Source organism: Oenanthe melanoleuca, chromosome 4, assembly GCF_029582105.1.
Source record: "Oenanthe melanoleuca isolate GR-GAL-2019-014 chromosome 4, OMel1.0, whole genome shotgun sequence".
In the NCBI taxonomy this organism is placed as follows: Eukaryota; Metazoa; Chordata; class Aves; order Passeriformes; family Muscicapidae; genus Oenanthe; species Oenanthe melanoleuca.
In genome coordinates this window covers 59,794,457-59,809,347 of record NC_079337.1, presented here as the reverse complement: position 1 = coordinate 59,809,347, position 14,891 = coordinate 59,794,457, and the positions used below count along the sequence as shown (strand labels likewise).

The window sequence follows — 14,891 nt, the reverse complement described above, 5'->3', positions numbered from 1 at the left end:
TCAGAAACAGTTTACAAACTGAATTGCATGTTTAAAACCACTTATAGAAAGGTGATGAGAAACATGCACGTTCTGGTGATGTAATTTGAACTTAGGAATTTGAGCAGAGAATTCCTAAGAGAAAGGTGGGAACTTGCTGAGTTTTTCTCAGATACCTGAATAAAAGTGGATTTGTGATATCACTTTCTCCCCTGTCCTTGAGTTGTCATACAGATTCCCTGACTAGGTGTGAGATCCTACAGGCTTTTTTCTTTAGTGGGGAATGTACTGCTAAGTTATCTCTTTTTCTCTGCTTGGCCCCACAAGATTTGTAGAGTTTGTTATCTCTGAAACTACAGAGCCTCCATGAAGTTTGACTGAAATTGCCCAAACAGATGAAAAGTCAGCAGACCCATAATATGATTACAGGTATATTCTCATAAACCCAGCACATTTAAAGAAATCAGGTTAGGAGGTCTTAGAAATGATGAGTGTTGGTAACACCTTTGACCCACTTAGAAGTGAAAAAGAGTAATAGAAAGACATCTCTTCATAAAATTCCTGGCTTTTGTAGTAATGGGTCTACATTTGAGTGTCCTTCTCTTGGTAATGACTCTGTCTGGTAACAAATACTGTTGTCACAGCAGCAGAATACTAAACTGTTTGAAAAAGTCCATTTCTCTTGTAAGAAAACCCACTGCAGCACCAACATGAGTATACTGGTCAGGAAATCATGAAGAAATACTTATGGCTTTGAGGTTCTCCAAAAACAACAAAGAAAGACACTTCATACCTTTCTGTACAGTTTGGCATTGACCTGTAAATAAAGAGCAAAAGAGAAATCATTACACAGTGGGCATACATGGTTCTTCATTTGTGTTAGGAATTGGCTGATCTGGTATCTGCTGCAGCTCTGTGTCCTGAGGTCCAGCCATACCAGGAACATATCCCAGCAGGCACTTATTAGAGAATCACAGAATAGCCTGAGTTGAGAAACCCCATTCCCCCTCATCCATGCGCAGTTAGGTGCCTAGGAAATTTCACTAATCAAAACCTAGGTCTTTTTTAATCTGGTTATATGAACCCTGTCCACATCAAGGTGTTTTATCAATCTCCCCTAAAAGCCCACATAATGCTGTGGATATCTTTCCTGTAAAGCAATTCAGCCTTTGGTAGTTATGAAGGGACTTTATTTCTTCCTCATTCTACTTCATCATACTTCTAGCAGTTGCACTTCATCACACTTTTAATAATATCTTAAAACTAATTATTTTCCTCCCGAACTACTCTCACAAGAAAGCTTTTTCAAAAGACCACTCTTATAATGGCTAGAAATTGGCTTTTAATTTCCTAGTTAAAAGTATTTGTGGCCAGTTTATATTGTTTTTGTGCCAGCATTGTCCTTTAGCTTAAGTAGCTCTCTGCATTCCCTGGTGCATTCCTTCACACTACACTTACAAAGATCTCCTCTGCTTTCTGTTCACTAGGTCAAATAAATGATGCTCTCTTGATTTTGAAGGAACATGGTCTGATGACCCAGGAAATGCTTCTTTTGCTCCTGTAGCAAATTATTCTATATTGTCCTTCTCCAATACAATGAAAGAAATATATTTCTGCAGAGGTATTTGAGTTGGTTTCACCAGTGCCTCATAGGAGCTAAACCACTCTGTGCATTCTGAACACCACCAAGTTCACCTTTCCTGTGATGTAGTGGGAATCTGTTCTGCTGCTATTTCTTCCTGCTCTCACTGGGGGGACAGGAATCCAGCTTCTTGCTCAGTAAATTGGGCATTTGTCCTCACAAGACCAAATTCATTGTGTTTTCTTTTTTTCCTGCAAAAGAAAACTTCTGCTCCAGGCATATTTGTTTAAAAGTAATCATCTGCATATGTGTTGCTATTGAGTTGATCATTCTTTAGCCAAAATAAAGTCATTGTAATGAGAACCAAGTTAACCCTGGGATTTTATCTTGAAGGGAGACATTTAATTGGAAATTAGTCTGGTTCTATATTATGGATTGTAATTGAGCCACATTACCTCATAAAATAAATGAGGCATCAGAACAACAGAAACAGTCCATCCCCAACACCAACAAGTCCTGTTAAGCAGGAAGCTAGAAAAAATTATACTCATACAAACTCCTTTTCTGGCTCAGTACATTATCATAATTGCATTAAATAATACCTGGTTCATCAACAGTGTCTTCCATTATAGGAATTCAGTGTTTCCCCTAGCTAGGCACAATCCCCTCTGTGAGTTAGTTATTAAGGTCAAGGCATTTCTAAAAAAACTTCATCTCAGCCAGATACTGCATGCAGTGCTACATCTGGGGATAATCAAAGAATAGCATTTTGTACAATGCTAGCTAGCTGTGAGAAAGAAATAAATGATCTCTTGTTAGTAAGAGCTCCAACAATTAATCCTGCTGATAAAATTGGATGTCACTGCCCTCTGAATCTGGATAGTCTTATATACTAACATCATCACACCCACATTTGAGAGACCTTGGACATGAGTCTGGAGTCAGCCAAATGTTCCTTACAGAGGGGAAAATGCAGTGTGGAGAGGGCTGGCTTGAGTTTAGTCACGTCCAATGCAGAGAGTGACACTATCTCTGTTTATTGCCAGGGTCATTAACAAAGAATCCCCCTCTTTATCTTGAGGGGTGGATGAGAAATACTTGGCACCTTTTTTCCCCTCTCCTGAGCAGAAAATTAATGTATTGTATCTATTATTTTAGAGTAGAGGGTTGTATGTGCTGAGCACAGCTCTTCATGGGGCATTTAGGGAGTATGAATGGTCTTTCTACAACTGCTCACATTTCCTCAAAGATAAGAGGCATTTCCCCTCCTGCTGGCTCCAGGACCAAGCTACAAATGTCCATTTAGTCTATCTCTCTGGCATGCAATGATCAAATAATGAAACTGAGGCACACACAGTTTCCCCAACCATTTCTGCTGCACAGGAGTCACTTGGAGATGTGGCACAGGCCTGTTCTCAGTGGCATCTCAGAATTCTGCTTATTCAGCTGGAACAAGCAGAGGAAACCAAAGGGGAAGTGCAGCAGGCAGGGTATGGTCATGGTGCTGCTTCTCCCTGCTCCAGGCTTGCTGTGTTAACAGATGCCTTTTCTGCCCAGCTGGCCAGGAGGAGAGGCATGGGGAAGCAATGCAGAGCTGATGGAAGAGATGTGAAATTCCACTGATATGCTGTCCCAGGGTTCACCTGAGGACTGGCTCCTTTTGTGAGCAGGAGGAGCTGTTAGCACAGGAGAGGGAAAGACAGCTCTGGTTTCAGACTGTGCTACATGCCATCCACACTTTGATACTTTTACCATATTTATGTGGGGAGAGGAAATCTATTAAGCAACACAGCTATTGCTCATTAACAAAGATGCTGTCTAAAGAGGATAAATCCATTTCTTAAATGAGGAACCAAAACCATATAAATCTTTTCCATAGCAACTGAAGTTATTCCTCTCAGTATGTGATAAACAGGGGTGATTCTGCAACACCCCTGCTGAGTGGATAAAGCTTTTCCACTACTTGTGATCCAGGATGCCCCTTACAAACTCAAAACTACCAAGACTCATTCACTGATTAGCAAAAGTGGCTCCTTGATGCTGGGTCCTAATCCTGGATCCAAACCTAAATCTAGATTTAAGCTAAAGTTAGATTAAAGCCTCACACGTTTGCAGCATACTGTGGCATTTTCTCTCTGTCTCTCCTTACTAGAGACATCCATGAAACTTCTTCTGACCACCTTTCCCCATCATACAAGCTGCACTATGACCCATATATCAGCCACAGCTCTGTTTGTAAACACCCAGGACTGAAACAGCTTGAGATTTCAGGTTATCAGAGTCAGTATACATAAAATCAAGAGAGAAAAGGTCTGGTTTATTCCAAACCTTGCTTTATAGCCAGCCATAAATGTGTATGTGTGCTGATGTGGTGCTTTGACTTTTCCAATGCCTCCCAACGCCAATGCTTACATATGTTTTGGAGCTCTGCAAGGGCCAAGGATAACTCTGCAGGATGTGTGCTTATATAAATAAGTGTGGATACATGCAGCTGGGCCAGCAGCAGGCAGCTCTCCAAGGCCAGCTCCCAGGCTGCAGCTGTACTGTCTGTTCCTGCAGCCTTGCATCCACTGCCCTGGGTCTCTGCACATGGAAGTCACCACAAAATCCCCATCCCTGCCCATGACAGCTCGTTGTCTCTAAGCTCTGGCAATGCCAGAAGAGATCAGCCCCTCCCTTCCTCATTTTCCTAAGAAAAATGACAGGGCTGATATACAAAGAGACTCTCAGGTCTCCCAACTCACTTGGCAGGCTTCAATAGCTGCTTCTTCTGTGCTTGTAAGAGCCTAAGATTTTTCAGGTTTTTTGTGCAAAGGCTTCCCTGAGCTCAAAGGAAGACAGTGACCTCCTCTCAAAGTCCCATCCACCAACAGGTTGGTACAGAGAGACCTTTTTCTTCCTGACCCAGAACAGCCTTTTCAATTTTTTATGTTTGTTTTTGTACTCTAACTATTCCACCAGAGCTACAAAAGTCCTTTCAGTAGTGCAGCTTCTATTTAAGATTATGGATAAAATAACTTATTGAAGAGGAGAAAAGCCATTTCAAGCTTTCTGAGCTCTCTCTATAAAATGTGCTTCTGGTTTTAATTTGCAAAAGCAAGCTTGAAAATCTACAATGCAGCACATACATATTTTACTGCCAAGCTTACATTTTTTCCCCTTGATGATTCAGCACCAAAGGAAGCAAGCTGCTGTGATTAACCCTAACCCAGACAACAGAGCTCAACTGCTACTTCTGGTACCATGGACTGGCCAGTTGCCTTTTCAAGAGCAAAGCCAACAGGAGACTCATGTGATTGATGATCTGGAATAAGCCTGAGGGCAAGTCTTAAATCTGAAATATCTAAATCATTCAGTGAGGTAGATTGGTAGGGGGTGTGCTGGTCAGTACAGATCAAAATAGATGAGATAATTTATATTGCAACGACCAGCATGCTCCCTCCCAGCTTTCTGGGCTTCTTACAACACTTTTTTTTTTTAAATAGAAGAACATATGTATTCATTTTAGTCTGTTTATAGTCAAAGCCTCAACTTCTCCAAACAAAGCATTTCATTTCCTTATCACATTACTATTACTCTCCTGGCTGTTTTAGGTGGTTCATCAGGTCAGTCTTTCAGTGATATTCTGCTTTCCTCACTAAAGAGTCAAATCTTAGCATCAATAGCAAGATACAAACACTGCTGAGCTGTACCACTTTGCAAAACACTGGAACAGCACCTTCAAATGGCAAAGCACAGCCTGCTTCCAGAGCCAGCTCCTAGCTCCAGCAGAAGGACAGGAGAAGATCCATTATATAACACTAAATGGGTCAGAATCATCAGGAGGAGGGTTTTGGGAGGAGTGGGGATGTAAGGGGTATAGTGGCAGGGTAATGAGAGGGCTGAGTAGCCTGGGCAGGGGGAGAATGGTTGAGCAGAAAGCCCAGATAGGCAGCTACACACCCAAGGCATACATGCAGGGGCAGAAGTGGAGAAGATTCCCAGCCACAGAGAAGAAATTCCAGAAAAACTGGAGTAGAGAGGAGTGCTTGCAAAAAGCAGCCACGTGGTTAACTCAATTTTCTGGATAGATCAAAGATTTTGTGAGTAGAGGAGTGAGTAGATGTTATTAACCCTCCAGCAATTGCAGTAACTGCCTGGGGGAGGGATGTGTTTGCAGCAGGCAGAAGCAGTGCCCAAGAGCTCTGTGCAGCCCTGCTTTAACCCTGCTCCCTCATTTGAAGAAGCCTGAAAGCACCTGAAAGAGATTAATGCCTCATCTGCTTTTATTTTGCAGAGCAAGGTCACAGCAGGAAGATCCAAGCCAGTGTTCATTGCCAATCACCCTTCTTTCTAACCCACCTGCTGCCTGGCATTTGGTTAAACATCCAGTTTTATTTTATTACTGAAGGTGTTCCCGGAGCAATGACACTGCAATCAGCTCTTTTGGGATTTTTTTTCTCTCCAGGGCTGCTCTGGAGCCAGTGAGAAGGTGCTGAAGCTTTTGCATGGGTGATGTAAGGTCACAACCTGCAGCCCACAGGTCAAAATCTGTGCAGATGCACACCAAGAGCTGTCACACAGCAAGGGCACAAAGACAGCCTTAGTGGGCACCTTGTTTCTAGCTGTTCAGATGCAACTGAAACATGTCTGCAGTTGTAGGTGGTGCCTAAAAGAACTGATGAAGAGTATTTCTATCTGTCTGTCTGTCCCCACCACTGCCTTGGTGCCTCTAGTGACTCTGGGGTCACCCCAGTTGTGTCTCTGGCTGGTAAGTGCTGCTTCAAGGAGTCCTTCAGGAATTGAAAATCCTGAATATAAACATAATTCCCTAAATAAAAACTACTAAATGCCTTTTTCTGGCCTCAGTTGAGATCTTTTCCAAGTTGCAAAAATTGGAGAAAAATTACCCGTTGGGAAAACAAAATGCAACAAAGATGATAACAACAAGTGGGCCAGCAGTTGCCAAATTGGCTTAGTGAGCTGCATGTGTGACAGGGCTGCTGCTGAACAAGCACCTCCTGTGCACAGGATGATTTGGAGACGTGGGAATCATCTCTCAGGATCTGGTCAGTGAAGGAAGAAGAAATAAGCTCAAATCTGGGGATGATGGCATTAAACAACAGCTTGGGTAAGAAGATGGAATAGGTCAGGAAATCTCTACAGCTATCATCTGAAGGATCATTTTTTTTTGCCAGGCTGCCTGGCAAAGGATGAAAACACTGATTGATCAGGTATTCTGGATCTGTGATGTCCCCATAGCTTTACTTTGTGACCATACACTCTTTACAGCTCAGTTCCCATGGTTTAAGGATGTAGTACTCTCCAAGTGCTTTGGCCCACAACCTTCCACAGTTAGAAGCTTTCCTTTAAACAAGCCCAACTCTGTTGAATGCCATGGGATAGAGGATCATGCCAGAAAAAATTGAGGGTTTTTTCTTTTCTGCCACAATATTTCCAAAACATTTGCCAAAACATTATCCCATCCTCTTTAAACAGTGTATCCATCCCCTTAGACCAACTCTGTCTTTTCTTTGGTTTAGATGTATGAGAACTATTATAATTAATATCAAATCTGATTCTTCTGTAAGTAGAGTTTTAATCAAATGTGGTACTTTTATGTTACAAAAGACTGACAGTTAATTTAACAACCTTGACTTAAATCTATGCCTTAATTTCATATTGTCTCCTAGATAACTGGATCCTATTATAACCCTAAAAATTAGGTGTCAATAATTTCAGTGGAGTTACAACAGTATAAATTAAGGGATTGAAATTTCAGTTTTATTTCTGAAGTGGACAAAGTAACCTTAAGTCCCTAAACTCCACTGGTCTATGACAGCTGCATCCAACTGGGAGGGTGATTCTGCCCTAACAAGATTCAGCAGTCATAAAAACCCTGGGTCATAAAAGCCCAGCAGGACATGGCCCAGGAGCCTCAAACACCAAGCTCACAGCATGAGAGGTGACTCCTAAATGGCACCTCCATGGCCAGCTCTGCATCAGGCAATAACACATGGCATTTATCCAGCATTTGGCCCAGGCTTCAGGAGGGGCTGGCTCTCACATGGCATCAGCAAAGGGGACTGTGGCAGCTGCCAGCCAGCAGCATCCTCAAACACTGTGACTGTGAGAAAGGAGAGGCAGTGCCTAGAGTTGTTATAGGGCATCAACCATCAGTGTTATTAAGTCTTGCTAAAAGCCTAGCTGTGACTAAGAGTAGCAGGGCTTTGTTCAAGTTTTGACTTCTATGTACTCACACCCCCACACTTTAAAGATGTCTGTATAAGGATTCTGAAGAAAACTTTGCCTTCAGATTAAAATCATGCATAAATAGTTTCAGCAGTATAAGGAGATATCTGTGTATTTTATTTTCAATAAACTTACTTTCCCTACATGTGTCTGTTTCTGATCCCATTTCCCATGTTAAAAGGAGCTGTAGGCCAGTGTTGCTAAAATAATAATTGTGTAGAAATCCTAGAGCCACTGGCAGGAATTCAGCAGAGCTCACATGATTCAGTGATGACAACTGGCTTCACAAAGAGCAGGAATTTCTCATCTCATGAGTGAGCATGATGTAGATGCTAGTTCTGCATTTTTTTGCTTTGACACAACTTGAACACATCCACTTCAGGTCCAGCCAGTGAGATTCCTGCAGCTTGGGCTTTCCCACACGTGGCAGCACAGTCCTGTGGTCATGCTCCATGTCAGCACCCACCAGTGCCAGCCACAGTGGGATGAGGGACCACCCCACTGGGGCAGGGAGAAGATCCCAGCCCACTGCCAGGTCACTCAGTGCAATCTCAGGAGCAGCAGCAGCTGCTCTGCCTCTGTGTGTGCACAGGTTTCACCAGGAAAACAGCAAGAGAAACATCCACAGCAGGTGAACAAATTTGCTCAGGTCCCATGGAGCTTAGACCAGTGTGAAGGTCATGAGAGGAAATAACTTTTCCCCTTTTTTTGCCTTTTACTTAGCAAAAACTATGTCACATTGTGGAGTTTGGAGCTGCACAGAAGAGGAGAAAGGTATAACATCTCTATGTGAACACGCTTTTTCTGTCAGTCTGACAATAAGCCTTCAGTACTCAATGATATAGCTCAGAGAGGAGCCAGTGCCTCAAAATCTATTCTGGGCTCCAGAATAAATACTATAATTGTCCTCTGGCTCCTGCCCTGGTGCTTTCTTACTACTCATCTCTCCTCCTTGTACCTCTCATGTCCAGTGGCTAAGGTCAGAGATCCTCAGGATGGGACAATGTCTGTCAGTGATGAAAACAACAAGGTGCTTGGAAGAGGAGGACACCCACAAGTGGCAGGTGTGCCAAGCAGCACTCTGGCTGCTCTTCTACCTCCACAGCTTCAGGTTACACAGTTCCACTCCTCTGGACTCCTGCCTGGACTGTGGGAGGCTCAGGGAGACCTTCTTCTTCTCTGCAATTGCCTGTAGAGGGGTTGTAGTGAGGAAGGGGGGGTCGGTCTCTTCTCCCAGGTAAAAGGATGAGAGGAAATGGCCTCAGGTTGGTCTAGAGGAGGTTTAGGTTGGGTATGAGGGAAGATTTCCTCACAGAAAGGTTGTCAGCCTTTGGAACAGGCTGCCCAGGGAACTGGTTGAGTCACCATCCCTGGAAGGATTTAAAAGATGTGCAGATGTGCAGCCTAGGGAGCCGCTTTGGTGCTGAGCCCGGCGGTGCTGGCTTCGTGGCTGAACGGGAAGATCATCGCGGTTGTTTCCAACCGCAGCAATTCCATGGATGTGGCATCTGACAGGCTGTGCCACCTGCCCGAGCCGTCCTTCCAGCGCTGGGCAGGGATCGGGAGGGTGGCAAAAGGCTGGGCATGGATCGGGAGAGCGGCACAAAGCTGGGACAGGGTGGCAAAAGGCTGGGCATGGATCGGGAGAGCGGCGCAAGGCTCGGACAGGGATCAGGATGGTGGCAAAAGGCTCGGACAGGGATCGGGAGGGTGGCACAAGGCTGGGGCAGGGATCGGGAAAGTGGCACAAGGCTGGGGCAGGGATCGGGAGAGGGGCACAAGGCTCGGGCAGCCCCGCCCGGTTCTGGTCGGGTCGGGTCTGTGCCTCCCGTGCCCGAGCCCAGGAGCCGCACGGTGGCACCACAGACAGCCCGGAGAGCACACAGACAGACAGCCCGGAGAGCACACAGACAGCCCGACAGCACACAGACAGACAGCCCGACAGCACACAGACAGCCGGACAGCACACAGACAGCCGGACAGCACACAGACAGTCCGACAGCACACAGACAGCCGGACAGCACACAGACAGCCCGACAGCACACAGACAGACAGCCGGACAGCACACAGCCGGACAGCACACAGACAGTCCGACAGCACACAGACAGACAGCCCGACAGCACACGGACAGTCGGACAGCACACAGACAGCCCGACAGCACACAGACAGCCGGACAGCACACAGACAGACAGCCCGACAGCACACAGACAGCCCGACAGCATACAGACAGCCCGACAGCATACAGACAGCCCGGACAGCACACAGACAGCCCGACAGCACACAGACAGTCCGACAGCACACAGACAGACAGCCCGGAGAGCACACAGACAGCCCGACAGCACACAGACAGCCCGACGGCACACAGACAGACAGCCCGGACAGCACACAGACAGACAGCCCGGACAGCACACAGACAGCCGGACAGCACACAGACAGTCCGACAGCACACAGACAGTCGGACAGCACACAGACAGACCGCACGGACAGCACACAGACAGTCCGACAGCACACAGACAGTCGGACAGCACACGCACAGACAGCACGGACAGCACACAGACAGCCGGACAGCACACAGACAGTCGGACAGCACACAGACAGCCCGACAGCACACAGACAGCCCGACAGCACACAGACAGCCCGGACAGCCCGAGCCGAGCGGGAGCCCCACCGAACACGGAGGAACCCCCGCCCCGGAGCGCCCCAGGAACACGCTCCCTGGGTACGAGTGACGGGAGACGAACGGATTTATCGCTTTAGCATCACTGTTGATAAAGGTTTTTTCCTCGTCATGCCCCATTCTGGAAGTGTTCAAGGCCAGGCTGTATGGGCTGAAGCAGCCTGGGCTTGTGGAAGGTGTCCCTGTCCATGGCTGGGGGGGTTGGAACAAGATAACCTTTATTGTCCCGTCCAACACAAACCATTCTATGATTCTATCATGCAGCCTTAGCCTGACCCCGGTGGCATCAATGGTAGAGTTGTCCCCAGCTGCATGGAAAGTCGCCTACTTGTAGACACACATCACTTCAATCTGCCTCTGTGGGTTTTTAGTTTTGTTGTCAATATTTATAAAGCACTTCATTTAATTAATTACCACTGGACTACATCAGTCAGTAGCAGAGATGCACAACTCAGATAATGAGGAATCAGGTTTATTAGCTCCCTCTGAAAAAGTCTGGCCATGTCTCACAGGAATCATGCTAAACTGTATTTTTCTCACCCAAACTATAGGTTAAGAGGCCAGTTAAACTCATAAGGGTCTGACAATGGGACCTCACTGAGAGACACAGTGGCTTACTGAATCCTCAGGGATACAGGGCACAGCCAGGGAGAAGGGATCTGCCCTCTCCCAGTGCCACAGCTCCCAGCTGCTGCCCAAAAAGTTCACCACATAGTGTATGATGCCTGTGTCATATTGTGGAGCTGGATGACAGTAATCATTTCCTTATTTTTCTTAACAGAAAAGCACAAAGCATTTTCAAAAGATCTTGGTATTGTAAATCATGTTTCATTTTGGCTTCGTATTAAAAAAAAGCAAAATGAGTCACTGCAGAACAAATACCACCAGGAAGCCTGCAGAAAGCAGCTCCAGCCTTGCTGGGAGTCAGACAGTTGTACTGGTTCCTGCTGCTCTCTCCTGCAAGAGCAGCTCCAGGCTGGCCTGTTGCAGGGCACTACAGGTCTGACCACTGGGATACAGCAAGACCTACTCAAGGGATCCCAAAACAGGAGAGAAAACCCCACTGCTGCAGCTGAAGGCACAGCCTATGCCCTGAATGCTGAGAGGAGACCCCTGCCAGGTCCATTTGTGAACATGTGCAGCACTGCAGGCCCCTTTCTTTTCATGTGGCCTGACATGGTCTTATCCCTCCTTTAGAAAAGAAAGACCCTCGAGAAACCTGTCAGGTCTCAGCTTTGTTGTCTGATCCAACAGCCCTCCAGTGTTAAGGGTGTCCCCTACTTGGCACACACCTGGTGCCACTGACAGCTCCCTTTCCCTACCTCTAGCCATCCCTCTAGCAGCATGTTCACCTTTCTGCAAGCCTTGCCCAACACACACAAAACACTCTCAGAGTCACCCCTCAATGATCCATACATTTGTGGTTGCTAGGATTAATATCCCATGGCAAGACTGATCAGCTGGAACTGGAGCAGAATCATACCTCACAGAGAAAGTTCATGCTGCAAACCACAGCCTCTTTCTGTAATTGGCTGTAAATAGTCTACAACTCTTCTCTTTGTGCAGCTTTATCCAAAAATAAAATCCCTTCAGGCTGTGGTAGACCTCACTTTGATGTTCGTGGGAACAGCACTCTCAAATTATATGCAGCACATGGCACATGGACTGCACTGTGCAGCAGTTCAAGGCCAGTGACAGTCTATGGCTTATATTTAAGCACTGAAATATAGTTGAATTTCCTTAGGTAACATTAAGGTCAGTTGCAGGTTAACTTATTTCTTCCTGTAATCCTATAAAATAAATATTTTTCTGACTCATTTTAAGTTTAAACTCTCTGAAAATAGTTTTCCTGGAATAGACCTTGTGACTACACTGAAACTCATGTCTCTACTGTCCCCACATAATCAAGCACACTTGATAAAAAAAATCTATTTTTAAAAGGCACTGTTAATTTATTTTATTAGTCAACTGGTTACTGAATCAAAAATTTCAATTAATTTAGTAGCATGTTCCTATTTAACCTTTATTCTAAAGGGTAAATCTGCTTGTCCAGCCAATCAATTCAAACAAATTCCATATTGCTTATAGCAAGCTAAAACACACCCTACAGCTGTCAGATCCTAATAAATCTCATACTTTGGATTTGAAATAAATGACCTAAAGCTAAATGTAAGGAAAAGCTCTTTTTTTTTTTTTTTTTTCTTTTTTTTCTTAAGCAGAAAAGCATACAGCAGGTCAAAAGTTCACCTTCTTGCAATCTGACTATCACATTCCTAGAAGGCAAGGTCAGGGATGAGGTGAACCTTCCACATTCCCCATCAGAGTGAGGGGGGTCCTCCCAACAGGGAAATTCACAGACTGACAGAAAGACATCTCTGCCACAGCCTTGCAGACAGTGATGAGGAATCATTATGTTCCCTTATATCACAGCCTTGTTTTTGTGCTGCACAGCCACACACCTCCCACCTTCCCATCCGTACTTCCCAAGCACAGCCCCACTTTCACCACCAGGCAGATTTCCAGAGTTGATCCCCCTCATTTCTAGGGGAGAGTGACAGCTCCTGTCTCCCTCTCCTTGAAGATGGAACTCTACTTGTGTCCAGGAGAAGGAAGAAGAGAAGAGGAGGGCTGTAGGGGCGGTGAGCCTTACCGAGGGTCTCCTGGCCGGTGTCACAGCGGGGTGCTGGCTCGGTGGCCCCGAGCAGCCCGGCGAGCAGCAGCAGGAGCCTCAGGAGCATGCTGGAGCCCCTGCACAGCAGCGCAGTGATGTGGCACTCCCTGCCTGATGGAGACACTCCTCTGCTGAGCCTCTGGCTCTGCGGGCTGCGGAGGAAGCCGGAGCGCTGCGAGGGCATGCCCACGTCTCGCAGCGTGTGCAGCCCGGGCGTCAGGTTTCAGCTGCATTTCGGCTGGGAAAGCAAAGGGCTTTGAGACAGAGAGGGAGGAGGAATAGCTCCCCCTCCCCTCTGCCTCCGGACCGTCTCCTCTTGCAGCCTGGTTTACAATTCCACAAACAGTTTCAGCAAAGGGGGTCCCTGCTTGTGCCCTGCTGCTCCTTTGGTCTGCGGGCAGCGCTTTCCCTAAGGGACCAGGGACGTTCTTGAAAACCTGTGTCACCGAAGCCAAGAGAACTCTGGAGAGAGCCGAGGGAAGAGACAGAGAAAAGCAAACAGCTTTCCTCTCAAACACTGGTATTTCATCACATACTTAGCTGGAAGTTTAAAACACAACACGGCGGTGAAGGGACTCTGAGCTGCTCCCCCTCCAGCACACAGAGAATGGGAACACACAGAACAGCCACCAGGATCCCCCTCTGCATGCTCCTCCTGGGCATTTTACTTAAGATCAAGTTATCTGCAGGGATTCCAGTGTTTTCTGTCTATTCTTGAAAAATAATAAATTCACGAATATGTAGATGAGACTCCAGGACAGCGTTTTAAGATTTAAACTGGGTGGTGAATCTATATTAAGTCAATAGTAAATTGGTCTTTTAATTTTCTTGTTTGGTTGGTTTTGGTGGGGTTTTTGCAGTATATTTTAGAGAAATATATATTGTGTGTTTTTATTTCTGTGCAACAGGTATGGTGGAGAAGGGTACCTTAATTATGATGCAAATTCCTCATTTCTTACCTACTCATCAGAAAACATCCCATATCACAGGGAAAAAAAAGGAGTTTTTCATCAAAAATCTAGACCAAAACAGACCAAAGCATCCTATCTTATCAGGCAGTGCACGTTCCTTTTAGAGCAGATACGTTCTTGCACCCTGAGCAGAGAATCTGTCCTTGCAGGTGGAGATGCTGGCTCCTGCTGATCAGTATTGGAGATCAGTAGGAGTTATGGTGCTGTATGATAATGTAATCAAATGAACCCCCCATAGGGAAACCACTAAAGAGGCTGACAGGGCAGGAGAAAGCTGCATGTGTCTCAAAAAGTAATTGATGCCTCATCTCATTTGAAAGATGCATTGAGAAGCTCAGCAGTCAAGTATGTCCTCTGCTTCCAGCCTCTGCAAGGCAGCTTGGCATTTTGTCTCCAGGATTTCCTTCTAGATCTGGAGACTGCCTGCCCTGTCTTAACAGACTAAACATTACCAAATCCTATCAGAGTTCAAAGAACAAACTTCCAAGGACAAGAATACTATTTACCTGCCTTAATTTTTGTCCTGATCACACAGCAGTATGGCTGGACCCTCAAGAGGAAAAAAAAAAAAAAAAAGTAATACAGCACTGGAAGTGTGGCCTCCAAGGAAAGGAATACTTCACCTTCTGCTTAACTCCCCACCAACTGGCTGCTCTGAATACCAATCTGAATACTGAGGCTTGCTGTGTGCCCAGGCTGTGCATTTTGTGTTAAAGGGAAAAAACAAGCTGCTCAGCACTAAACAAGATGATGTGGCTCAATTTTTTCAGCATCAAAAGG

The 14,891-nt window shown here is 45.7% G+C and overlaps 1 protein-coding gene across 1 annotated transcript in view; it reads right to left on the bottom strand.

Moving 5' to 3' along the window:
- Positions 1 to 13,265, bottom strand: part of CPZ (carboxypeptidase Z) — a 35,782-nt gene extending 22,517 nt beyond the window's left edge. The window contains exons 1-2 of the mRNA XM_056489644.1: positions 13,120 to 13,265; positions 773 to 796 (exon numbers count right to left, since the gene is read on the bottom strand). Of these exons, the coding sequence (XP_056345619.1) occupies positions 773 to 796; positions 13,120 to 13,207 (112 nt within the window). The 5' untranslated portion in view covers positions 13,208 to 13,265. The remainder of the gene's footprint in view (positions 1 to 772; positions 797 to 13,119) is intronic.
- Between the last annotated feature and the right edge of the window lie 1,626 nt (positions 13,266 to 14,891).